Source organism: Chelonia mydas, chromosome 4, assembly GCF_015237465.2.
Source record: "Chelonia mydas isolate rCheMyd1 chromosome 4, rCheMyd1.pri.v2, whole genome shotgun sequence".
In the NCBI taxonomy this organism is placed as follows: Eukaryota; Metazoa; Chordata; order Testudines; family Cheloniidae; genus Chelonia; species Chelonia mydas.
The window spans coordinates 43,732,678-43,759,649 of record NC_057852.1 but is presented as its reverse complement, the minus strand read 5'-3'; the positions used below and the strand labels follow the sequence as shown (position 1 = coordinate 43,759,649).

General features: G+C 39.6%; 1 protein-coding gene across 1 annotated transcript in view; it reads right to left on the bottom strand.

The window, feature by feature from the left end:
- Window positions 1-26,972, bottom strand: part of FAT4 (FAT atypical cadherin 4) — a 222,443-nt gene that overhangs the window by 33,098 nt on the left and 162,373 nt on the right. Inside the window, exons 7-9 of the mRNA XM_007059147.4 lie at window positions 21,732-21,912; window positions 17,639-17,889; window positions 9,832-14,178 (exon numbers count right to left, since the gene is read on the bottom strand). Coding sequence (XP_007059209.2) covers window positions 9,832-14,178; window positions 17,639-17,889; window positions 21,732-21,912 — 4,779 coding nt within the window. The remainder of the gene's footprint in view (window positions 1-9,831; window positions 14,179-17,638; window positions 17,890-21,731; window positions 21,913-26,972) is intronic.

The following is a 26,972-nucleotide window of genomic DNA, read 5'->3' as shown; positions in this document are numbered from 1 at the left end:
CACAGGAGAAAAAGTTCTCTCCGATTACGGTAGATCAGGGGGCTCTTTAAACTAACATTTATTAAGAATAAAGAGAAAATCCAAGTTATATCTGCTGCTCACTAAAGTCTTGAGAGAAACATGTCTCTTCATGTGCTGATTTAACAAAGTTGTCTTTGAACCAATACAGGTCACTTATCCTCTTCAAATCAGTGCTACACTCACTCTTCTCGAAGGCAAGAACCCTATAAATCAGAATCAGGGGAACAAAAGTAGAACACAGGAGGGCTATTTCAATTTAACTTTATGGATTCTCCACATGAGCAATTTCAAAAATTCTTTTGATAAGAAGGCCTTTAAGAAAGTCTGGTAACCAGGCAGAGAGAGACAAACTGTCATCATAGATTAAAAACAGAATAAGAGCTAGGAAGTAAAAAACAAAACAAAACCAGAAATAAGAGACATGCCTACATATATATCTATAAAATCAACAGATTTAGCTATTTAGTTCAATAGGAGTGGAACCGAGCCCTTTATTGGTACCATGTCTCTAGCTCTCTATCTGTAAAGCCAAACTGCCATAGCCCTATGAATCCAACTAGATAGACTCAGTGAAAGAGAAAAAATAATATGTTTTAGAAACCTCCAAAATATTTTAAAATAGCTTTTCCATAAGCCATGGCATCACAATTTTAATGTTCTGAAACAAAATACACCAAGCCAAGAATAAAATGTTTTTTTCTCAGCAGAAAGTACAGATTCTCTGCTCTCTGGCATGTTTCTACTTGTGATGGTTCATGAGATATTAAACCTTAAAGGTATCCCTTCTCCAGAACTGAATATCTTTCCATCCTGACAGTCAGACAATTAAGCAATTCTGTGGGAAAATTTGGTAGCTGGGAGAGGACATTTCTCTAGCAGATAGGTTTTAAAAAATAAAAAAGATGGCTCTTGGAAGGGGTTGGAAGGTTACCTATTTCTATGGCACAAATCTTAGCACACAAACACTAGCTTTCCAGCTTTAGTAACAAAACTATTCTAAGGGTACATCTTCACTACCCGCCAGATCGGAGGGTAGTGATCGATCTATCGGGGATCCCCAAATCGACGCCTGTACTCCACCTCAGCAGGAGGAGTAAGGGGAGTCGATGGGGGAGCCGCCGCGGTCGACTCGCTGCCATGAGGACGGTCAGGTAAGTTGCACTAAGATACTTTGACTTCAGCTACGCGTATAGTATAGCTGAAGTTGCGTATCTTAGTTCGAACCCTTCCCAGTGTAGCCCAGGCCTTAGAAAACATAGCATGTTTACCTCTCCCATCTGCTTAATTGGGGTAGGCCTATAGCTGCGGGAGCTGATTACATCTTTTAACATCTGATTTATGTAAATTATGCTAGTTTGAGTTTTAATAGTTTAACTGTATATGAATTACATCTGCAGTGAAGTGTCCACTACATGTAAATTCTCGCATATAAATCTTGGTTTGGTGGGAAAAGTTTGCAAATTTACTGTTATTTTCCTGTTCTGTTTGGTGTAAAATGCATTTGTATTCAGAGATGCAGTTGTTTTATCTGCAGAGACTAAAATAGAACTGTTTTCCATGATCAGAGAATGAACACAGACATCAGTAAAGGACAGACTGTGAACTCCTTCCTCATATTGCTGAGCAGTTAATTACCTGAGTAATCCCATTCATTCCAATGGGATTACTTGGGTGAAACACTGCTCACCAATGTGAGTAATGGATTCTTAATCTGGCCTTAAGTGCTTACTTCCATTGTTTTACTTAGAGATGCTTCCTATGACTTTAATTAAACTTGCAAGTTTGGGGTTTTCTAAACACACTCCTCAGGGCATTTTTCACAAAGTTTCACTGCTCTAAGATTAATAACATGTGTGTCAAATCGTAATGTTTTGATGAGTGAGCACATTGATTTGCTTAGGTAAACTATGGCCTGGAGTTAAACATATCGTCAAATGATTATTAACTTTTCAGTACTATGGGAAATTCATCTTTAAAATTTCATTTTCACAGATCTGGATTACTGTGCATCTGTTAGCCAAAGACTCATCTTTATGTTGATGAAATATAGAAAGTAATTTTGTTTCCATATGTTTGAGTGCTTCAAGTTTATCAAATGTGAGGAAAGGGAAGAACCAGTCAATGATTTTTAATCCAGGGTGGCTCAGGTATGCCAAGTCTTAATATTCGTGGGGCATATAGCTGCATCCAGTGGCTGATACAGTATGTCAGGCTAGTAGATATTCCCACACAAACCAAAACCTTTGTTAGCTTTCAGTTACAATTGCTGGAATGCATCTTCTTCCAAAATACAGTTAAATAGGCACTGAACATTTGTCTTTAAACACCCCATCTACGTTCCCCTTCTCAGCCTCAACTTCTTCCTTTCCAGAGCCCAGACTCCATGTCATCCCAAGCAACCAACAGATAGAGATCTTTGAGCTCATTTTTATAATGTTCATTTTTATAACAATTTTTAAATTAAATTAAATAATCATAAAAATAAAGGGGAAATGGACAGTGATTTGTAGTAGGATTAAGGGAACTAGGCTGGATATTGAGGCTGAAAAACTAGTGTAGGCAGTGGGATCCACAGGTTTAGCACAGAACTATGCTGTCCAGCCCCACTCAAGAGCTCTGCTCCCCAGTCCTTGCTACTAACTTTTATGCCTCCCCTCTTATTCATGACCTCTCACACCTAGCACGCAGTCCCTCAGACAATTAAGCTCAGCAGCTGAGTCCCTGCATATCACTGACTTCCTGAGGTCTGACTGCTGATGAATCATAGGAGGTTTGTCAGGGTGAGCACTTAGGCCTGGATCCACAAAGACAGTTAGGCACCTATGGTGTGTTCTACGAAGGGACTCAGGTGTTTTAGAATGAGAGCCACAACCCCAGCCCTGCAGCATGCTAGGCGGGGAGCTGCCTAAGCTAGCCAATGTGAGACACTGATGGAGGTGTGTGGGGGGGTGCTATCTCCCTCCCCACAGAGGTAGGCGTCTAAGTCTGGGCTGCAGGGAGGCACCTATCTCTGCTTGCCATCAACGAATGTGAACCTTAACAGGTAGATTCACAATAGCAGAGCTCAAACTAGCGCACTGAAAAGAGTGTGGACATTGCAGCTCAGGGGACAGCTCACTCTCCAACTTCCATCCTCTGTAATACCTCTATTCAGTGGAGGATGCAGTTTGTCAGGATGGTGGATTCCTTCCTAATTTGGGCATGGGAAGAAGAAAAAATGATCTTTATGCCACTGACAAAAACTCCCAGAGAGACTGATTAATTAGGGGCAGTGTTAATTAATATTGACAAGATCAGGCTCCTACAGTCAGCATGAAAGGTTGCAGACAAATGAAACAACAGATCATATTTCAAATCACTAAGAACCAAACCATTTGTTAATGAAATTATAACTATGTGTACCAACTGAAAGCTGCTGGGTTAAACTTTGGGATGTTTACATTGCATGCCTCAATATGCCCATCTTTTAAACTGATTCTTTTGTTAATATAATTTTGAATTTGAAACAATTTAACAAATCTACATTCCTTTATCCTAATAAGGCCTGGAAAATAGGAAATGAAGGGTTCATGGGCAGGGCAGGCAAACTACGGGAAGCCACGAAGTATATTCCTTTTAGAAAGTGATTCTTTTCAAAACAAAACCTGATCATCATTAATAGACATAATTATAACAGACTGTTTAAACCTTAATGATGTTGCTCTGAGGTAATCTGTCTTTACAATGCTATTCCGTGGAATGAGCTAAATTGCCTCCACAGTGTGATGAAGTGACATGCAGCTGACAAAACATAATCAATCAAATAAAAGTAAGTCTACCCTCTTGGTCTTGAAGTAAGCTATTACAAAGATCTACAACTCATGTACTCTAATTTACAGGGAACAGAAGGCCTGTGTTGGAAAGCACTAATATCCACACACAAGAAGTACAGAGACGGTGTCTCTTGATGGTGAATGCAAATTCAATTATGAGATACAGTATTTTTGAGAGCAGCCATTAAAACTATACATATGGTGCACTAGCTCTTTCTACCTAGCATCTGAAATGGAATTATTCATCTCCTTATAGGTAAGGGGAGGGACAAAAGTATGTTGGCTGCTTCTCTTTCACTTAGGCACATAGAGAGTATATTCATGAAGATACAATTTCGTGCTTTCTTTGTTAAATCAGTATAGCTGTCTTTAGTCAAATACTTTTTATTTCTTTTTTTGGAAAACAATGTTAAAGGGAAACAGGGTTAATCCTACAGCCCTTTCCCCCATTTCTATTTTGGTATGTTGGCAATAAAATAATCACACACATGCATACTATACATGTGACTTAGGTGATCCAGTCTCACTACAGAAATAACCAATAGTGAACAGTCAAGGACAACAGTTCACAAACAATCCATATGCTGAAACTTGCTTGCATAAACTATGTGGCAAATTTTTGTGAATAATTCATTCATAGAACTCAGGACATATTTGTGAACAGTTTTCAGGCAGGAAAAAAAAGGGCTAAATTTAAATTGTAAGCAAATTATCCAATTAGCTCTACTGTTCTCCAACTTTAAAAGTTATTTTGCTTTATTGATTAAAAACTTTAGCATCTTTATTTTTCTGTCTCTGGTATTTAGTCTTCAGGGACTTAAGTAACATTTAATTCTAACTGCTTAGAAAGGAATGATCAGTTACTTTTTTCTCATATCTGAATTAGAATGCTATGTTTCCTGAAAGGTCAGGTAATCTATGAAGTTTAGCAAAAAGAAAAGGAGTACTTGTGGCACCTTAGAGACTAACAAATTTATTTGAGCATAAGCTTTCGTGACCTACAGCTCACTTCGTTGGTGAGGTGAGGTCTCCAAGGTGCCACAAGTCCTCCTTTTCTTTTTGCGAATACAGACTATCATGGCTGCTACTCTGAAACCTATGAAGTTTAGAACTCCCAAATCTTGAAAACGTCTAACTCACTGATTTTCTGCTTTACAATTATTTGTACTGACAGATAGGTTTAACCAGCATATAAGAGCACCATGTAGAGTATATAGTTTGAAAACTACTCCTGTAGTTTTTCTGTGCCAAAAAATAAAAAATTCTGCACGTTAAAAAAAATAAAAATTCTGCATACAATATTTTAAAATTCTGCAAATGTTATTTGTCACTAAATAAAATATGGAGGCTCCAGCATGGCGGAGCACAGGCCACTGGCTGCATGGAGGTGGGAGATCACCCTGCAGCCCACCCCCCGCCCCTCCCCAGGGACATGAACTCAATGGTGAGGCTGCACCCAACATTAACACATGGCAGGGGCTGGGCCTGCCCCAGAAAAAGCATGAGGCCCTGCCCCTCCATGCCAGGCACACCAGGTATGGGCAGGCAGGCTCAGCCCAGCAGGATCCAGGTATGGAGGGTTAGTGTGGGGGGATCAAGGTGTGGGGTGAGAGGGTTCTGTGAAGGCCAATTTGGGTGCAGGCCACTCGGTGGGAGGTCTGGATGCATAACAAGCAATGATAATTATATTTCAGCAAAGGGCAGGTTATGTAATACAGAAAAGCATACAGAGAAACCAGTTTCAACTTTGCAGGCTCTTATAGTGAATTTTCAGATCTACTCTTGATATTATCGCACCCCCAATCACATTAATTCATAATAATATTCCCTGAGAAAGACCTATTGAAACCCTGAAGTAAATCTTTTCATTTATGTTTTCTTAGTTTTTCTTTTATTATGTCTGGAGAAAGTAGCCAGAAGTACTGGTTAGGATTTACTTATATAGTCCTTTTCTCCAATGCTCCCTACTCCCATTGTCCATCCATTGTATTGTAGTTTAAATAACTTACCTACATTTACAGAAAAATTATCCGGTGTGACCTTGTCCTTACAGAAGACCATAGCGCGGGTCTGAGGTCAGGGCATGCAGCTCAGAAACTCACCTCGCTGACATCACCGCCACCAGGAAAGCTACCTTCCATGATAGGTGAGACAGGGAGCATGAGGCCAAAGGCTCAAAGGGTGTGCCCGTGAGCCTAGACAGAACCAAGTTGAGATCCCACTGAGGGACTGGGGACTGAACTTGAGGAAAAAGTCTCTCGAGACCTTGAGGAACCTGACTGTCATGTCATGGGAGAAGACCATCTGCCCCTACATGGGCAGATGAAAAACGGAGATGGCCGCCAGATGCACCTTGATAGAAGAGTGTGCCAGGCCCTGGCTCCTCAAATTAAGTAGGTAGTCTAAGATCGACTGCATCAAAAAATGCGAAGGGCAGATGCCCCAATCAGCTGCCCTGTGGGAAAACCTCATCCACTTTGCCAGGTAGGTCTGTCTAGTTGAGGGTTTTCTACTCCCCAGGAGGACCTGCTGGACCTCCTCTGAACAGGTCCATTCTTCAGGGTTCAGCCATGCCGCATCCATGTGTGGAGAGACACAAGGTTGGGGTGCAAGAGGCAACCGTAGTCCTGTGACAGCAGGTCTGGTCAGTCCGGCAGGGGCCACGGGGGGGACTGCTGCCAAGCTCAACAGCGTGCCAAACCAATGTTGGTGCGGCCATGCTGGGGTGATCATGATAACCTGCGCCTTGTCCCTCTTGATTTTCATTAGGACCTTGCTGATGAGAGGAATCGGAGGGAACACATACATCAGGCTTCCTGCCCACAGCAGGAGGAAGGCGTTGGATAGGGAGCCCTTGCCCAGACCCCATCTGGAGTAGAACCTGTGGTACCTCCTGTTCTGCCTGGTGGCAAACAAATCCTCTTGGGGAGTTCCCCACCTCTGGAAGATCATGCTGGCTACCTCCAGGTGGAGCACCCACTCGTGGTGAGAGGAGAAGTCCCTGCTTAAGTGATCTGCTAGTGTGTTCCTGGCACCCGGAAGGTGACATGCTTCTAGATGGATTCCCTGGTCGATGCAGAAGTCCCAGAGATGGAGTCCCTCAACCTGTCCCTGGAGCGATACTGGTGCCGTGGAGATTCTGGGCGCCAACTTAAAAACTCCTGCTAGGGGGCGCATGCATCCAGAGGTCTGTGCCCAGTCACTGACAAGCTGCACCTCGAGCCTCTATGCCCTTGTACGAAGTTCAGAGACCAGATGGGGCTGCGAAGCTTCTGCCTATCATGGTCAGAAGCGTGTTGGCTGCAAGAGGGTGACTGCTGGCGGGACGTCCCCTGCGATGGGGAGTGTTGCTGTAGAAGTGGAGACTGTGGTGGTTCAAATGCGGGTTTACCCCATGACTGGGACCGTGCAGAGGCCGTAGTGAGTGGCACTGGGAGGGACATAATCTCTTACACTGCTTTCAGGGCCTCTGGCGTGGATGGCTCCCAGAGCTGACGAGGGCCTCCTTGCTATCCGGGGTAGCCGGTGGGGAGCGGGCTGGGCTACACCGCTCGACCTGAGCTGGGGCCCGAGATCCCGAAGGGGGTCAAGAGGTGCCAGAGATAGGGCCTTGGTCCACCCCAGACCTGTCCTTTTCCTTGTGGGATGCTGTAGACCTTCCTCGCCCCGTCTTCTTGGGCTTCTTGGCTGGAGCCACGGAAAGGGACTGGTGCCGCGCAGACGGTACCAGTAGGGCACTGCTCGGTGCCAAATAGGAGTGCTGCTCCAGCCTTGGGGTAAGGGCAGACTCCATAAGGAACGCTCTCAAGCGAATGTCATGGTCCTTCTTCATCCAGGGTGTGAAGGACTTGCAGATTCTGCACTTATCACTAATATTACCTTTGCCCAAGCATCATAAACAACTGTTTTGTGGATCACTAATGGGCATAGGACTTTTACTGAGATCACAGGGCTAAAAGCCTGGGGACTGGGGCATGCCCCATCCCGAAACTAAGTCCTATTTGGGACCTACTAAATCTCTAACTAACAAATAGGGAAATTAAAACTAGAGGGAAACTATGTACAATAATATACAAGAGGTAAATGCGTTTGAATGAACGAGAAGTAACAGCGCTAGCTGAAGCAGCAACAGTTACATGCACCATCACTGGTGGCAAGAAGGAACTGAGGGTTTGGAGGGGGCAGGCGGTGCCCTTTATGCCATGGCATACACACACTACTTCAGGGGGCGCCAGAGCCAGTCCGCTATGGATACTGCTGAGAGAAAAACTTCCAGCACCGGTTCTTGTGGGGAACACACACATTTAAGTTGAATGGACATGATCAATCACTCGAAGAAGAATGAAAGTTACTAGTATGTTATTTTTTCTGCCCTTTAAAAACAACATCTTTAGGCATAAATAAAACTAAGATGCCGCCTAGCACACCACACTTCAACTTAAAGCATGAATTGAGGTATTTGTATATGCAACTATCTCCTATTCTCCACATCTCTCTCTAAGTATAGACGAAATACTTAATTATATAAAATATTTATCCTTCAGGATCTTCACGAGGAAAAAAGTGTCAAATCTGGCTAATAGAAATATTTTTGTAAACCCTTTTGTATGAATTTTTCAAATGTTTCAGAGTAATAACAACTTTACATCCTTCAAAAAAATAAAAATTTAACCCCCCCCCCCCAATTCTGGTTTTCTATTTACATCCCTTAGTACTCAAATAAAGAAAAGCTAAGCACTGATGCTCAAGGTCCGCTTTCACCTATGCAATAAGTCACACCAGCCCAAGAACATTACTTTACTGTAGCTCTGACCCAGGAAAGCACTTAAGCACATGATTTCAATGGGATTTAAGCATGTGCTGATAGTTAAGCACACACTTTAGTGCTGTCCTGAATAGCGATCCTTGTCCTGAATCATAGCCTAAATAATTACGAGTAGTTTAAGATTGTCAGACAAGCATGCTGAAATAATTTTAATTGGCAAATTAAATAGTGTAAGGCTTTGACAAATTGTCTTGTGCAGATACTTGAGTGGTTCTCTGTCTCCCTGAAAATTCTAAGGCTAAGCACATCTTCCTATTTTCACGTGAAGCCTAGGACTGTCTGTTCTCACAGCAAAGGAGGCCTGCAAGGGTCTGTGCTCCGACCTTGTTGACGTTTCTTCTAAAATGGCCAAAAGGGTCCATGCCCAGTGACTCCTTTCTTTCTCCAAAGGGAGGAGTGAATTTAATCCTCCTGCAGCATTCTGCCCTGGCTGATTGGACAAATGTACTGCATTTTTCCCACATGGCACTGCAGAGTGCAAATTCCCATTTACCATAGTGAATTGTAGCATGTTGTTTGAGAGAGATCTCAACTTTTTCATTTTAGGTGCTGCTGTGTTTGAACATTTTACATATATTACAGAAAAATTATCCGGTGTGATAAAAATGTAGCATTTATATTGTTGGCTGAAAACAAAACATAAACAAACAAAACATGGATACAACATACATGTGCCTCTCTCCCTGATCACTCTGCTTTTATGTTGTTTCCTTCCCCCACCCCCTCATCTGTTTTTGTCTTATATGACTGTAAGAAATTTGGGGCAGAGACTGACTTTCCCTACATGTTTGTCCAGAATTTAGTACATGTGGGGTGCTTCTGTAATATAAATAATAATAATAGGAAAATAATATTTTAAAATATTGGAACTGGATGTAGCATATTTAACAAATGGGACAGCTTTTGTGAAATCCCTTTTTTCTAACATGGATCTTCAGGGTGACATTTGCCTGAGGACAGCACAATAAGGACAATGTTTCTCTCAGCATCTTATTTTCTTTGTTCAGTTTTATTTATTGTCAGCTTCTTATTTTGATTATTCCTCTGCTTATTCTGAATACTCATACTAAGACTGTTAATCATAACTGGAGCAGCTGCTGACTGGTACTCAAAAGACATTTTTACTCTCTCTCTCTGTTTCACTCTAATTCCAGAAGGAGAAGAAGATCATACCTGTATATCCAGTTTTACAAACACAGTTGAAGCTTCCTGGGAAGTTCTGGCAGACAGCACCATTTTTACACGGGCTGGACAGGCACTCATTGATGTCTCTCTCACAGGCCATTCCGGTAAAACCATCTGGACAATTGCATGAGAATCCTCCCACCAAGTTGTGGCAAGTCCCATCATTGTGGCAAGGGGATGGGAGACATTCGTCAATGTCAGTTTCACATAAATTACCATCGTACCCTGGCATGCACCTGCACACGAAGGGCTGCAGAGGTTCATTTGCCATGATGATTACTGGGATACTCTCATGGCTCTTTAAAACAGGTTTCACAGCTAACCTTCTCAAGCAGCTTCCTCCGTTTTGACATGGACTTTGTACACATGAATCATGATCCACAGACTCTATCCGTACTCCACTCTGACGGAAAAGAATTTCTTTGATGCTCTCAAAGAAGGTTGCTACGCCACTGGGATTCACATACTGATTGTTGTTCCGTTTCACAGCTGCCATCAGGAAGGTTCTGTTACTCTCTTCATAAACCCCATAGAGCTGCACAGCAGTTCCTAGTCCAGGTAACTGTGAACTGGCAATACGCAGGAAGTGAAGGTAGTGATTGGTCAAAAAATCTCTCACAGTTTGCACGTTAAGGCGAAGAAGGATACTGCTGTCAATTGTGGCATTACTGAACCCGGCAAAGAAAACTCGAACATTGCTAGTAACTGCACTGTGTAACCCATCATTACTAAGGACTGTCAGATCAAATGTTCCATCTGTGGACCTTGCCTGGGAATTGAGGTCACAAGTGCCCCCTGGAATATTAAAGAGGCTTGTAACTCCTGAAGTGAGGGAACAGCGGAAGCTGTCTAAAACATCTGGATCCTGGGGTTTCACACTGCCTAAAATTCCACCTGGGAATAGGTTGCCATAATAGTGAACAAATATCTCTACTGTTCTAGGTTGCGATGGATTGTCATTTTGGTCTATTACTTTTATTTGTACAGTTCCTGTGGAAGACATTTGAGGAATGCCAGAGTCTCTGGTAATCACTGACAAGTAGAAGTCGCCTATTTGCTCTCTGTCAATTTCCCTAGTTGTGGTCAAAATTCCTGCAGTGCTAAGACTAAAATAGCTGGTTGCAGGGCCAGTGCTAAGCAAGTAGTAGGTAAAGGGGCCTTGATTTGGAGGGAGATCAGGATCTGATGATTGAAGTGTCATCACAAGAGTTCCGGCACGATTATTTTCCATTACTTCTCCCTGGCTGGTGGACAAGGTAGGTCCATTATCGTTGATATCTTCCAATGTTACCAATAAAGAAGCACTTCCTGTTGCTGAAGGTGTTCCTGAATCAATTGCTAACACAGTTAGGTTGTAGACAGGTAAAGTTTCTCTGTCCAATTCTGCTGTGACAGTAACCTGTCCTGTTTGTGGATTAATAGAAAAGGCACCATTGTCATTCCCAGAACCAATAAAATAGGAGAACCTGCTCCAACTTGGGACAGAATCTGAATCAAAGGCACTTACAAATGTGACATGGGTCCCTGGAGGAACACCTTCACTGATTTGTATATTGTAAGCCTGTAGGCTAAAAACTGGAGGATCATTAGCATCTAAGACAGTGATATTTACAATTACTTCATCTATATCTGCACCACGAATGCTCCCAAAATTTTTTGCAAGAACTTTCAAAGAGATACGTTCTTCCTTTTCTCTGTCAAGAGGTCCTGAAACATAAATCTGTCCACTCTTCTCATTAATCTGGAAACCTTTCTTTCTGCTACTGCCAAAGATAAGATAGTGGACTTCTCCATCAGTTCCCATATCACGGTCACTTGCAAAGACTTCTCCCACAACCATGCCTTCAGAAGCTGCTTCAGAGACCTCAAAATAGTAAAGCTTGGACACAAAACGTGGTACATACTCATTTGTTCCTTCTAATTGGATGTTGACACTAGCAAAACTGCATCGCTCTTCATCTGGAACATTAAAAGCTTTCACAGTTAGATGATAACTTTGTTTTGTTTCATAGTCTAAGAACCCTTGGGTGGTGATAATTCCTGTGTTGGGATCAATGACAAAAAGATCACTATCTGAGGACTGAACTGCATATGCAATCATAGCATTAGGTCCTGAATCGGCGTCAGTTGCATTTAGACGGATAACAGTTGTCCCACTTGGGGCATTTTCTAATACATTAGGGAAGTAGTCTTCTGGGCTGAATATTGGAGAATTATCATTCACATCAATAACATTAACCGTGACACTGCAGTAACCTGTTCTAGCTACCCATCCTCCATCTGTAGCACTAACAATCATCTCATGATTTTGGCATGACTCATAATCAAGGGGTTTGGCTAGAGTTAATGCCCCTGTAGATGTATTAATAGCAAAAATACCAGCCTCATTTCCTGAAGAAATGTTATATGTGATTAGTCCATTCATAGCAGCATCCCTATCCCTTGCTGAAACAGTTCTGACAACTGCTCCAACAACATGACTTTCAGGGATAGTAACACTTATATGGCTTTGAGAGAACTCAGGTGTATGGTAGTTTTCCTCTGTGATAACTATTTGAACAGTAATCTCAGATGAGAGTGGAGGATTACCTTTATCCTTTGCTTTTACCGTAAGCAGAAAGTTTTGGTTCAAATCAGCCATGAGTGAAGATGCAACAGAAATCCAGCCTGTAGTGCTGTCCAGCTTAAATTTATCAGTGTTTTCATTAGAAATGAAGTATTCAACTTCAGAATTCAGTCCAAAATCCTTATCATCAACTGCAATAACTTTAATTAATTTAGTACCAACTGCTACATTTTTAGTCACAGGAGTAAAATATTTACTAGCAAGAAACTGTGGTACATTGTCATTGCTGTCCACTATGTTGATTGTGACTGTTGTCTCACTGAGCAAAGAAGGACTGCCTCGGTCTGAAGAAGTAACTATGAAGCTGTGCCTGTTGATATTGATGTTGCTGGAACCACTGGAATTTTGATACCTTAAATATTGCTTATTGAAAATCTCCCCTGTGGTAGCATTAATTCGGAAGAACTCAGACTGGGATTTTATGAAGTAGAAAACTTGGCCATTAGATCCTTCATCAGGATCTGTTGCTGAAACCTGAGTTACTTTTAATCCAACCTCAGTAAGCTCAGGGCAATCTAAGTAATAGGATGTTTTTGTGAATCGTGGGGCATTATCATTGACGTCTGTCACAAATATAGTCACATCTGTGCTTACAGTCCACCCGGAATCATGTGCAGAAACTCTGATTCTATAGCGGTCTGTATCTTCCCTGTTTAGATGTCGACTGATTGTAATGTCCCCGGTACTGGGGTTTATGATAAATGGAAGACTTGTATCCCTTATGGAATACCTGCTGATAGCATTCACACCAATGTCTTCATCTGAAGTTGTGACTCGTGTAACTGTGTAACCCAGAGGTGCATTTTCAGGCACTGGAGCACTGAATATCTGAGAAAACCTGGGAGCATTATCATTTTCATCTAAAATATTAACAATAACTTTTACTGTGGTGCTCTGAAGAGGGGTACCTCTGTCTGAAACTTTGATGGTTAGCATGTAGTGAGCCAATTTTTCCCTGTCCAAAGGTCTGACACTTCTAATTTCACCTGTGGCTCGACTAATACTGAAACTATTTTCTTTATTGCCATCAATTATTTCATAGTTCAACTGTCCGTTTGGGCCACTGTCCTTGTCCACAGCAGTGAGAGTCAGAATTTTACGTGGTGAAAGGTTCTCCATTATTTCAGCAATGAATGGATCTCGCTCAAACTCTGGTGCATTATCATTGACATCTACCACTGTTACTTCTAATTTCTCATAAGAGGAGAAAGGAGGAAAGCCTGTATCTCTGGCCTCAATCCAAACCACATATTTTTGCATTTCTTCAAAATCCAAAGGTTGGCTGATGGAGAACTGTCCTGTTAGTTGGTCAATTTGGAAGGTATTGCCAAGGTTACCGCTAGCAATGTAGTATGACAAGGAACCCCCCCTGGACGAAGACCCAGAAACAGTGGTGACAAGGGTACCAATTGCTTGATTTTCAGGAAATATGAAAGTCTGTTGCTCAGCTCGAACTTGAGGGAAGTCTGCTTTGTTCACAAATCTCACAGTTACAGTTGTAGAGTCTGTTTTTGGATACAGGCCACCATCTTTTACGTGAACAGAAAAAGTCACTTCAGAAGCCCCTGTCAGTGGGTCAGCAGCCATAATTGCCCCCCTCATTGGGTCAATGTGGAATTTTTCAGAGTTCTTTCCCATGAGGGAATAATGAAGCTCCGCATTGGGCCCAGAATCAGCATCTGTGACCGTTACAGCAAACACAAACGAACCTGCCAAGAAGAACAAAGAGGATAATTAATATTGTGTAACAAAAATAGGACATTGGAAAGTAATTTTTCAATGTGAAGCACTGGCAGTTATGCACACCACTCCTATTATTTTTCATGGTAACCTGATGCTGTTCTGACAATTAACCCTTTTCCATAAGGATAAAAGGGAATATGAGATATTAAGCCAAATTTTCAACCACTCAGGTCTACTTGCATGCGTGCACATAAACGCACACAAAATGCATGCATGTGCATACATCCACATTTGTGCCTGAAAATCAGGTAAGTGTGCTCACAAAAGTAAATAAATAAATAAATACAGTATGTGTATGTACAGATGTCAGTGCCTATAAGCAAATGGGCCTCTGACTTTTTGAAACTTTAGCATCACATTGACAGTATTCACGAAGTAAGATTATATGAAAACTGTAATTGTAATACATTGCACGGTATTTAATAACATTTTAAATTATTCTGTGTTTTGCATGTATTGTATGACCAATCTTCATAATGTGTACACATAGTATTTAGGTGTGCCAGTTCTCCAGCATATGTGGACAGTTTGGGTTTGCACTTGCACATACCTGTCTGCAACTGCATCTCCAATACATACACATGTATCTGGGTACTCGTGTGCCTAAGTTGTGTATGCACTCTTTTGAAGATTTGATGCTGAATGTCCACTATGCTGGACATCCATTCACGGTTTTTGCTAGTGCTGAAGCTTGGCTCACACTAGTTATCTATATAAATCATGTAATTTTCAAGCTCTGAAGGCAAAATCTGTAAGGGACAAGAGTGACTTTGACGGTGTCCCAACTTAAACCATTTCTTGTTGCAATTTTTCAGAGAGCAACATTTTATACCCCATAAAGAGGAACTGGCAGATGAAGAACAGCAAAATTCAGCAATATTACAAAACTTGAGCTTGACAAGATTGGGACAAAAATAAGAGTTCTGCTTCAGTTAGGCACATTAATTTTATGTGGTTGTGATGACTTGTCATAACTCCATTTTTTATCCTGCCACAAAAATTAAAGCAGCCAGGCTGTATTCTCGTCTCCAAGTGTGCATTAAGACCACTGTGAAATAACCATGGCAAGAAACTATGTTATTGTCTTTGAGACTATCACATTACACCACGTTCTACTACAATTAGTGCTGTGCATGCCAAACCCATTATCATCAATGGCTTTTTTGAGTAGTTTGAGGGGATTCTAAAATGTCCTTTTAGTTGAAGCTTGGCACACAGGTTTTCAAATTTTTTTTTGTAAAAAAACATGTTTTATTTCAATTTATTTGCTTTTTTTTTAGTTAGTGAAGTCCAAAGAAATTATGACTGACTATATACTTTTTCTTTTCTAATTAAAAAAGGTTTTATATTAAAAATTCCAGGTCACAACCTGGTAATATTGGATAAGTCATGTATGCTCTGCCTAAAGGCATGAAAATGAAACCTTCAACAAGAACTCTACCCATATGTTACTGATCTCAGATCAGCTGTACACTGCTCATAATGTATGAAGTTTCATCTTGCACAAAGGTCTTTGTTGATATTATTGTTCTGAAAGGGAGAGGAAGTATGGACAAAATAAATCATTCCTTCAAAAACACAGTTTGGAATCACTAAAAATTTAGAAGACTGAACACAGTTCCTGGCAATGTGATATTTCATTTCTTTAAAAGGAAAATAAAAATCTTCTATACAGGGAACATGTATGTTTGTTTGTACAGAGCATTAGAGCCTTGCAATGAGAGCAATAATATGCAATATTGTAAATTTATGATACATGCAGTGATCATACTTTAAAACCGTCTTCTGTTTTGAAAGATTAGGGGGTCCAGAGTTATTCCATTTTAAATCTGGTACAATCTTTCAGTTTAAGACACTTTTTAATTGAGATCACTGTATATATATGAATGTTTTGGGATTACCATGAGACAAAAACCTGCAAAGAATAAATATGACAATAAACCAGTATGCACTTTAGAGGACACCATGGTGCCCCTGAAATGTTTATTTTAATCTGTTGAGTAGTGAATCCTACTGCAATATCACTGCATTATACAGTATCTTAATTACACAATTTAAAAACCTCACTAAGTAATCACATCCTTCCCTATATTTCAGGTATTTTACAAAGCTAATAAAAAACTCAATAAGCTCAGTTAATAATTAGACATCTATTATTTATGGAACATTATGATTTTTCAAGAGGGATATTAACATTTTATATTTACTATATTCCAAAAGTGCTCATCCTATGCATGAACAATATTAATAAATGTGGCAATTCAGGATTTTCCACTTCTGATGTATATATATGTGTTTAAACATAAACTGTATAATCAAGCAACTCAATCCTACTGTCTTGTGAAATTTGGGTGTGCAAAGGATGCAGGATCCTTGAATGTTTATACAAGGTGGGAAGTCTCCAGAGAAGCCTTTATAATTAAAATGTAACATGGACAAGAATCATTAAAAGATATTTTTGAAATCTTTTCTGAGACCTTCACAGAGACACAGAAGGGCTTTTACATATGAAGGGAAGATTTTCAAAGGCAGAAACAGCAGTTATTGCCCCTTCTCTTAAATGTAATTTTATCATTTCTTTCTCTTTTAGATTTGAGGGTTTTATTCTGATTTATACTTAGGCCCAGTTATAACACTCTGCCAGCATAAAGGGACTTTAAGGTCAGTGTAAGTCATGCCCATTGTAAGACTTCTTTGCACTACTGGAGTGATGTAAATGGCCCTAGAATACATGAGATTAAGACCGTGAGTATTTTCTTTGCCTTCACAAATAAATAAGCTGTAAAGTAAAAAATGAATAATCATTTTAAAAGTATGTAATATACTGTAAATGATGTGCTACCTTTTAAAAAATGAAATAATATTATCTGTACAGAACCAGAGGTGTAGCTGACACTTTGGAAACACATAGGAAGGCAAATTCCCTATCCTAACCAGAGGACATCTGAGTAGACAAATTCAATAGATGACAGCTTGAAAAAGGGACCTTTTCACCACTAAGAGGTGTCACATCAACTGCCCTGTATGCTTTTTCTCAATAATAAAATGTATAGAACTTTTTATCTTCAAAACTCTTTGTAGAGATTAACTAATCTATCCTTACAAAATTCTTGTTGTGAATTAATAACAAGCCAAACAAAAATACCAGCTTTTCTGGATAATACTGCATATACTGTAAAGAGGATGATTTGATGTGAATGTGAAGAGAAAAAAACACAGAAGAAAACATTATAATTACTAATCCAAACCCATTCACTGTCTCAACTCTGTTAATTTTTTCCAACAGCACGCGCCACAAACATGACAGACAATGTAAAATAGTTACAGGGCAATATATTTTACAATTTTTTTATGGAATGACCTATCACTTGATCAGATTTTTACATTATCCCATTATCTCCTGGAGGGCCACCATTATCAAATTACCTGAAGTTGTAGGTGATGGAATATGGGTGACATAAGGATGGTGTTGAAATTTAGGAGGATTGTCATTCACATCGGCAACAGTGATAAGGACACTGGTAGAACTGGAAAGGGCTTTGGGAAAGCCACCATCGCAGGCCACAACTACTAAGGTGTAGTTCTCCTTAGTCTCTCTATCTAGTAATGCACTGGTGATGATCTGTCCTGTTGATGGGTTGATTGTGAATTGTGAATTACCACCAATAAGACTATAGCTGTTCAAAAGACAAAAAAGACATTTTCCATTAGTATTCTCATAAGAAAGAAACTCTATTATGATAATAATAAATATTTAAGCTACTAAACTACTATCATGCTGACCAATATTGTCTCATTGTTTCCTTGTGCTTTCCCATCTGTCTGTATCCATTTGTTTTTTCTTGTCTTGTACTTGGATTGTAAACTCTCTGAGGCAGAGACTATCTTTTTGTTCCGTGTACAATACCTAGCACAATGGGGTCCTAGGGCTTCTCTATGCTACAGAAATAAAGTAACAATAAATGATAAAAAACTAAAGATGGAAAAGAAATAATGTGTACTTAATTAAAAAAAGAGGTCGGACATCTGCATCTGAGTTTGATATTTTGCAGTGTATCCACAAGTTTTGGTCTCCAAATTGAACTATCCCAAAATGTTGTACAGTTGGGTTGGGCAGCACTAGAGGCAGTATCTCTAGGCGATATGTAGGAAACTTTCCAGCTCCCCACCACTTGTGGTGTCAAAGGTGGGAAATACCCATTAATATGCACAAAGGCGGGAAACACTCATTAATACACCTAATACAGCACTTCTCTAATCTAAACTTCTATTCTGCTTTACAGACTTTCAATATTCAGTGTACTGTGAAACCTGCACAAAGGATCACCGCCAGTAAACAGCTCCTCTTGTTTAAGAGACTGCTTTAAATAATCCCCATTTTACTGGTGCAATTAAGTTTGATCTTAAGTTAAAGACCATATTTACTGGGCCTGAATCAACAGCAGCACTGTTCAGTCTAAATGTTTCTGTACTGATCCAGAATAAGAATGGTCGTATGAAAAAATACATAGAAATATTATGTTTGTTGCTTATTTTAAATTCTGTCCTGGAATGACTTTTGTGACTGATGTGCACAAAATTTGGTCTCATGTGTCCACATGTGTCCTTTGCGTGTAACACACATGCATCAACCCTTTTTTAATTACTGTAGGTTATATCACACAGAAAACAGGAGAAAAAGAGCAATGCTTAGGATTTGCCGGTTGCCTCTCCCAGAGATTTATCTGATTTTTGCATAACTTGGTCTATTTTTTTAGCTTCATGTGGAACTCTTGATTCAGAATTTGGCACAATAGTCTTGGAAATTAAAGATCCAATTTTCAGAGGTGCTCAGAAATCACAACTTTAACAGAATTTACTGAAGACTTTGGGTGCTTAGCACCTCTGAAAAGCAGGCCCTATATATTTAGTACTTTATATCTTCTGCCAGAGTTTTGTAAAATCAAGTCCTACGTAATCGTATACACTATTAATACATGTATTATTTTGAATGATGAATCTGGACAAATAACGCCCAAGAAAAGCAAAGTTTATCCTAAGACTAAAAAAAAAAACCCCAAACAAACAATTTTGTTTTAAATGGCTACTCTTGAAAGAACCATTTCTCTTTACTATTCCACTTTGAGATGACAGTGGATGAAATGATAAAGGCTGATAAAGAAGTCCTCCAAAACAGTTGGTATTACTTTAAAGACATCTGAAGGCACTTTGATAATTTCTGATCACCAGACATAAACACTATAATCTTTGCTTTGCAAAGATCCTTTTTTATATGATAATAAGGCTTTCCAAAATCAGTTTCTTGATGTAAGATTGCATGGAATTAAAAGCTTAATTGTTGCAAATTTTATAAATATTATATCTGGATGCCTTTCAAGACTTTAAAAATGCCAAAGAAGCTAAGTTCCTATTCTAGGCTTCAAGCAGGTTAAAAAGGAAATATAATATTTTGTACATGTTTACCTTTCTACAATCTAGTTCTCTGTATCTTTATATTTATGACCACAGCAATTTTATTCTGTACTTTGAAGATGAAAAGTAGATGAAATGGCAAAAGTGAATGACATTGAGACAATTTTTTTATCCCATGTTGTGTATTTTAGGGAACATAAATATCAGTGTTTACATTCACAAAAGTTAAAAGGGAAAGGATTACCCCTGGTCTTCTTCAATAGTAAGGAGTGATTAATAACTAATACAAGACTGCCTTCCATTCCATTACACATCAGTCCTCAGTGGGTAATGTTGAGCCTGTCACTGACACTTAACATCTTCATTATTCTTGTCTCTGAAAATGCTTATTGCCAGAGCTCAACAGTAGGAATTTGCCCAGTTAAGGGACACAATTGTGCTAGTAGAGCTATACAAAGCATTTGACACATAAAAGAAAACTGCCAAACTCTCCCTTTTCATCAGTTTTTCTGAATGGGATAAAACAATTCACCTTTTGCAGTATTTGTTTTGCTTATTCATCTCCAAACTAAGTGCAGTAGTTGCCCATGTATTTGCTCAGTGAAACCAGGACTCTCCTGGCAACAAATCAAAGGATTTCACCACAAGAACATATATAAATGAGACTGCAAGATGGGTAATGATATTTCTGCATCTAGAACCAATTCATCATTAAATGGCCTGTATATCTGCTGCAATATACAGAGATGTTTATAAGTTGCATGTTGGAGGTTATTCTAATTGCTAAAAAAAACCAAGGAGGCCGGTGGCACCTTAAAGACTAACAGATATATTTGGGCTTAAGCTTTTGTGGGTAAAAAAACACTTCTTCAGATGCATGGAGAAGATCTTACGCCCAAATAAATCTATTAGTCTTAAAGGTGCCACCGGACTCCTTGTTGTTTTTGTGGATACAGACTAACATGGCTACATCCTGATACTTGACATCTAATTGCTAAGTCTTTCTTCTTCTTCTTCTTCCTGTTGAATCCAGTTTGCAAGCTTGGAGCTTTAAAATTAGGCACCTAGATCCATATTTAGGCTTAGTGGGAATGGTACTTGAATGCCTGACTTTAAACACCCAAGTCTGAAAATCTGACCCTAAAATTAGAAGTGGCTGAGGAAGTGCCATTTTGATGTGGATCTAACTAAGTTTAAGGTTTGGTAATTAAGATCAAAGCTGAATCGGGCTAGGGTTTCAGTTCCACAGAATAGTGCAGAAACCAACTATTCTTGTGAGATTCTGGCTGAATCCAAACCAGAACTGAACAACAAACCTATTCAATTTTACAATCAACCCCAGCACTAGTTATTGAGTTGAGTTAGTATATGAGTTCTGAAATCCAAATTACTCCCCAATTTCAATGGTCATCAGATTTAAACTTCTGGATCTAGTCAATCTTCAGGAACAATAGTTTCTACTTTTTTAGTGACTTCCATTAATGAATATAAAAATATTTTAGAAGCACTAATTAATTAAGCCTTCTTAATTACAACCTTTATATCCAATTGTGTCCCATCAGAGGGAGCTACACTTGCGCAGCTGAGAGCTGAATTGGACCTGTACAGTCTTTTTTTAAAGACTATACAAAGTTAACAGAAAGCAGTGAGGTATCAAACTCTCTATCTCTGTTCCATTTCATCACGGATGGTCCCATTCATTTTAATTTTATTTGACATATTACTGTTATGTTTACTAGTCCAACCTACAGCATTTGGCCAATTTATGATCTTTAGGCAGTCTGCTAAATATAGCTGCTTTATCCATATTTCTCTTTGTGTTTAGAGGGATCCAAAGTTTTAGAAATCAGTTAAACTCAGGTCAGTTTAAATTCAATTTGCTTTTAACTTTGCAGAGTTTAAAAATAAATTGCAATATCATGTCTTCAGATTACCACCCTAGAAGATTTTTAACAATCCCAGGTTTGATTAAACAATATTGCCATGTACAAACCACCATCCTTGTTTGTCTTTAGTATTTAGGTGGTGGTGATGAGCAGAAGGAAAAACCTTCATCTTCATGTGATATATCAAGCTGCATTAAATCCATCAAAGGTAAAGGCCATACCTGATAACTGCATTAATTGAAGCATCGGCATCTGAAGAGTTTACTAGCAAAATATCCGTCCCTGTAGGTGCATCCTCTGGAATGGTGGTGGAATACATCTTAAAGGCAAATGTAGGAACATTGTCATTGACATCATCCACTGTGACAGCAATAGTTCCAGTGCCAGTAAGGGCAGGAGATCCTGGGGGGAAATGGGATTTAAAATGCTAGAGGTTACAAATACAACAATACTGATACTAGATATGCCACTCTTCATTTATAATCTAACACTTCTGCATGTCACAGCTCCGAGAGCTGCAAAGCCAATTTTATGTAAAGGGCTAGTTTGTTTTTAAAGTAGGCCATCTGAGTACAAAGTACAAGTCACACAAACACACAAAAGTTTTCAGTCTTTATCTTACTCAAGAAATATTCTATAGTGTAAGTTCTGTGCATAAAGATAAACTGGAAACAACATAGAAAGCCTTGTTTGTAACAATCAGGCCAAATTTGAACATGTGGTTGATTTTTCTTTTTCTCTAATGGAAGTCTGTCATAGATGGCACACTGACAGCCTTGGAGACTCAAGCCCACAATTTATTTATCCACAAAACAAATAAAGCAGAGGCAGTGGAATGTTGGTTTCCTTCATTTTACTGCCTCAGTATGTCACAATCCTGACCTGGAGTGATCTTCTCTGAGGGCTGGAGGGTAGTTCAATTTCCAGACTCATTCAAACCTGATTTCTTTGACGGAACTACCAACAATGATGCCAATTAGTGCCAAATCAGATAGTGTTTATTGTGATGTGGATACTGGTTTATAAGAAACTGGACTGAACTCATTTAACCTATGTTTTGTCTTGTTTTCAAGTACTAATCTTTGCTGGATTTGAACAAATGAGAAATAATGAGTGGACAGCTCATGTTTAATCTGCAAGTATCTACTCTGTGAACCCCTTCCTCTGTCAAATGCAAGCTAAGACACAGAAAATGTTAACAAGGGACCTAAATCATATTAGCTTCACCGGGATTATTATCCTCACTCTGGGGCAAGGAACAAATACATTTATTGTGCCAATTAATCTAATCACTTTCTGAGTCTGTCCTTCCCCTTTTTGTCTATGAAACAATAATTCTATATTTCTCACTGTTTAAACTTTTATTACAGGCTGGTGCAGTATCCTCCTGCCTCAAAGGAAGAATCTCTGATGAACTCTCCAACTGGACAGTTGCCAAAAACACCAAAGTACATGAAGGAACTGGGCATAAAGCACAAAGGAAGGGAGTGAAATAACTGCAAAGTGAAACTTAACAAAGAATTCCATAAGTTTCACTTTAAAGTCTGCCAGCTCAAAGGATGTGTGTTTGACACCACTGATTTACACAATGCATTTCTTTTTATGCTATGTATTGAGTAATTCTTTTTTGCCAATAATGTACTTTCAGCCAGGAATTTTAGTCTGATTCATTCTGTACCCTGTTTTCAGATATGTCATTTAGCCAAATACTTGCCGATCGAAAAGGCTACAATAAGTGTTCTTGACTGCTGAAATATTGCTCACGGAATGTTTATTATTACTACACTAAATGAAACAGAGTCCTTAGTTATTGCATGTGTCGGGTACAAGCATTCCAAATACATTTAATTGACTCATTCACCTGACAGTTAATGAAATGCAAAGTTGAAAGTTGTTACATTTCACAAATGATTAGGTATTTTAGACATACTAGAAAAATTAATCTAGGATAAATCATATTCAAATAGCGTTAACAGTATAATTCAACCAGGAAAAGAAAGTCAGTTCACAGTAAAAGCTTGAAGTCCATCTTTTTAAAAGTAAATGTAATGCTTGCTAAAGGTGATGGATAGAGAGCACTGGAAATTTAAGCCCTTGGTTTATTCACAGAATGAAGAAATACAACACAAGCTTCCCCACAATGCTCCTTCAATGTATCTCAGCACTAACCTGATGGGACTAACTAAGAGAGAGAGAGAGATGGTATTGTTACTTACACCAGTGGTTCTCAAAGCTGGTTCGCCGCTTGTTCAGGGAAAGCCCCTGGCGGGCTGGACCGGTTTGGTTACCTGCCACATCCGCAGGTTCGGCCAATCGCGGCTCTCATTGGCCGCAGTTCGCCGCTCCAGGCCAATGGGGGCTGCGGGAAGGGCCGCCAGCACATCCCTTGGCCCGTGCCGCTTCCCAAAGCCCCCATTGGCCTGGAGCAGCAAACTGCAGCCAGTGGGAGCCACGATCGGCCGAACCTGCGGACGCAGCAGGTAAAGAAACCGGCCCGGCCCCCTAGGGGCTTTCCCTGAACAAGCGGCAGACCGGCTTTGAGAACCACTGACTTACACAGTTATTAAATCCTTGGCCTCTTAAGTGAAATGGTCAAAAAGGACGAAAATTAGTGCCAAACTGAATAATGCTTTTGTAATGGTGATATCTGTCCATTAAAAATTGGATTGAGATCACCAATGTATTACCGAGCATTGTCTAGCAAAGTTCTGGACACTTTTGATCTAGGTGGAATTTTAATTGGTAAAGCAGAATACAGTTCTGTGGGTGAAATCCTGACCCTACTGAAGTTACTGGGAGTTATGACATTGCCTATATCTCATAATATTTTCAGTCATCCAGGAATCTTTAAAGTATTTCTGTAATACACCCTGTCGATCTTGAGTACTTCAGCAATCTTTAACTAGTGGTGAACTGATGACAAACAGAAGGGAACTGAAGATGGATTCTGAGACTTGATCTTACATTCCATCCTTTGGTGGATTTAAGGGCCAATTCCACAACTCTTTTTTTACATATGTATTCTTTATTCATGCAAGTAATCCAGTTGAAGTTAATAAGAGTACTTGCATGAGTCAGGGATGCATCAATGGTTCCAAGGTAAGATGCTTTTGGCAATAAGAAGTTACAGCTGCAATTTCATATTGAGTCCTGACAACTTTCACTCCCTTGTAACTGACTGACTTTTGTGTAGTTGCTGAGAAATAAGAAGAAATTACACATGAAGACACTTTCTCTGGATAAACAGTAACATGGGGCCAAATTCTGCAGTCCTCAACCAACCAGAACTCTCAGCACTTTCACTGGAAGTTCTGCCTGATTAAGGACCACAAATTTTGGTCCTTTTTAATTTGGTGACTACTTCGGTTGCATTAGACATAAATGTTATATTTGTGGTGATAAATATAGTTTTTCATGGTCAGGCGAAGTTCCCAGATTTGAATTCTGCTTTGAAAGCAGTTGTTTCTGAAGAATGTTCTTCTTATAATTTGTCAGAGGACCGCAGGATTTTCCCCCAAGTTTCCCTGAATATATTTCATAATTAAGTTTAGTACATTTTCCATGAACTTTAGCTATTACACATCTCGTATACAATGCTAAAAATTACCATTAGGGTCTCTGATGATGCTACAAAGCTAATTGCTGAAAAGTATGGCGATGCTATACTGAGTGAGAAAATTTGTACTGCAAGCTCTGGTAAGTATTTCTGAATGTAAATAGATTCTGTTTAAATTTAAAAAAAAAATGCTAAACCCGAATCACACAAGACTCAGCAGATTCCTGCAGACAGTCCTGAATCTGGCAGAATTTAAATCTAGCGGCACTAAATTTAGCAAAAAACCCTGATGTTCTCTCTGCTTTGGAGATTTGGTTTTAGATTTTTTACTCCACTCTCACATCATACCAATGCTGTCACTACTGTTATTATTGTCATCAGTGTTATTTATTTGTATTGTGATAGTGCCTTGTGACTAGGCACTACACATACACACGAAGGAAAAATGGTCTCTGGCCCAAAGAGCTTACAGTAAGTATATTAGAAGAGACAAGTAGATAGAGCAGACAGATGGGAGGGCAAGGGAGGAGCACAGCACAAAATGCTATACAATTATGATTAACATAAGAACTTGCAATCACAGCACACCAGCTCCCCAGTCACTGTTCAGTAATTTTTAGGCATCAGAGCAGAGGTGAATTTTAAGGACAAATTTAAAAGATGATGTGAGTTGCAATAAATCCTGTCACTTCTTTCTCCATAATTTGCTCATTTGTCTCCATTCCCCCCACCAGCACCTGTGTCCAGGCCCCAATTACTTCTTGCCTCACCTACTGGAGCTTCCTCCTTTCTGGCCCCTCCGGTGCCTGCCATACACTCGTTCAATCTCTCCAACACAATCAAGGGAGGGGAAATCCCATAACACTAACTACAAGTATTTAAAAGGAGACACTTGATTAATGTTGCTATTGTTATTAAAAATCATCATTATCTTCTAGCATTGGATTTAACCCTGCAAAGTGCTGAGAGTCCTCAATTCCCTGTGAAGTAAACAGAAGTTGAGGGCACCTCATCAGAGGCCCAGCAACGTACAGGATCAGGCAAGCCAACACGTAAGTACTTTTCTGGATCAAGCCATCCTTCAGGGCTACTTATTCAGGCAAAACTATCACTGAAGAAGTTGGGAGTTCTATCTGAGTAGAGAATCTCGAATAGGGCCCACAAAGAGAAAAAAATATTTGTACTGCTTTCAGATTAGAAAGTTATTTTTGTACTACTACTAAATTCCCACAGGAAGGAGTGATAACCAACCTTTTCACTCATATCAATAATTTAACCATGTAAAACATAGAAATTAAAACATGTTATTGATGTTTCTGAAATAATGTTATTACAGAGTAACCATTTCCAGGCCCTCGTCAAGTGAACAGTGCCTCAGTTTCCCCTTCTTCAGTACCCTTAAGGTACTCACACACCACACAAGTAGTGTTTAAAACTCACGACTCATTTTTTGGGAGTCAGGTTTATTAATATTGTAAGACAAAAATTATCCATGCTAAAGTATTCACTCTTCACCCTTGCCGTCTCAGCTCCAAGTTCTTTCTGGCCTTTCTCCTTGGGCTTCATAGTCACTTGTATCAGGCCTCTTTAAGTTCACAGGTTCTAGTCCCAGGCCTCCTGTCCTCTGATGACTTGGGAGGTGGCAGCTTCCTAGCAATTTTCCTGACTTTGGACTCTCCTAGATTAAACTAAGTGTTTTTCTTTACAAAGGCAACCACACGATCCCAAGTCACCTAGTACTTCTGTCACATACTCAAGCTGGAAACTGAAATTCTCCAAATTCTAGCATCTTGTAACAGGACATGCATGTGCCTAAAGGACCAGTGCCCTGATAGTTTCATAAATTATCTACAAAATATAATAATAAAATAAAATAATAATAATAATTAATAGTATATCTAGTCTG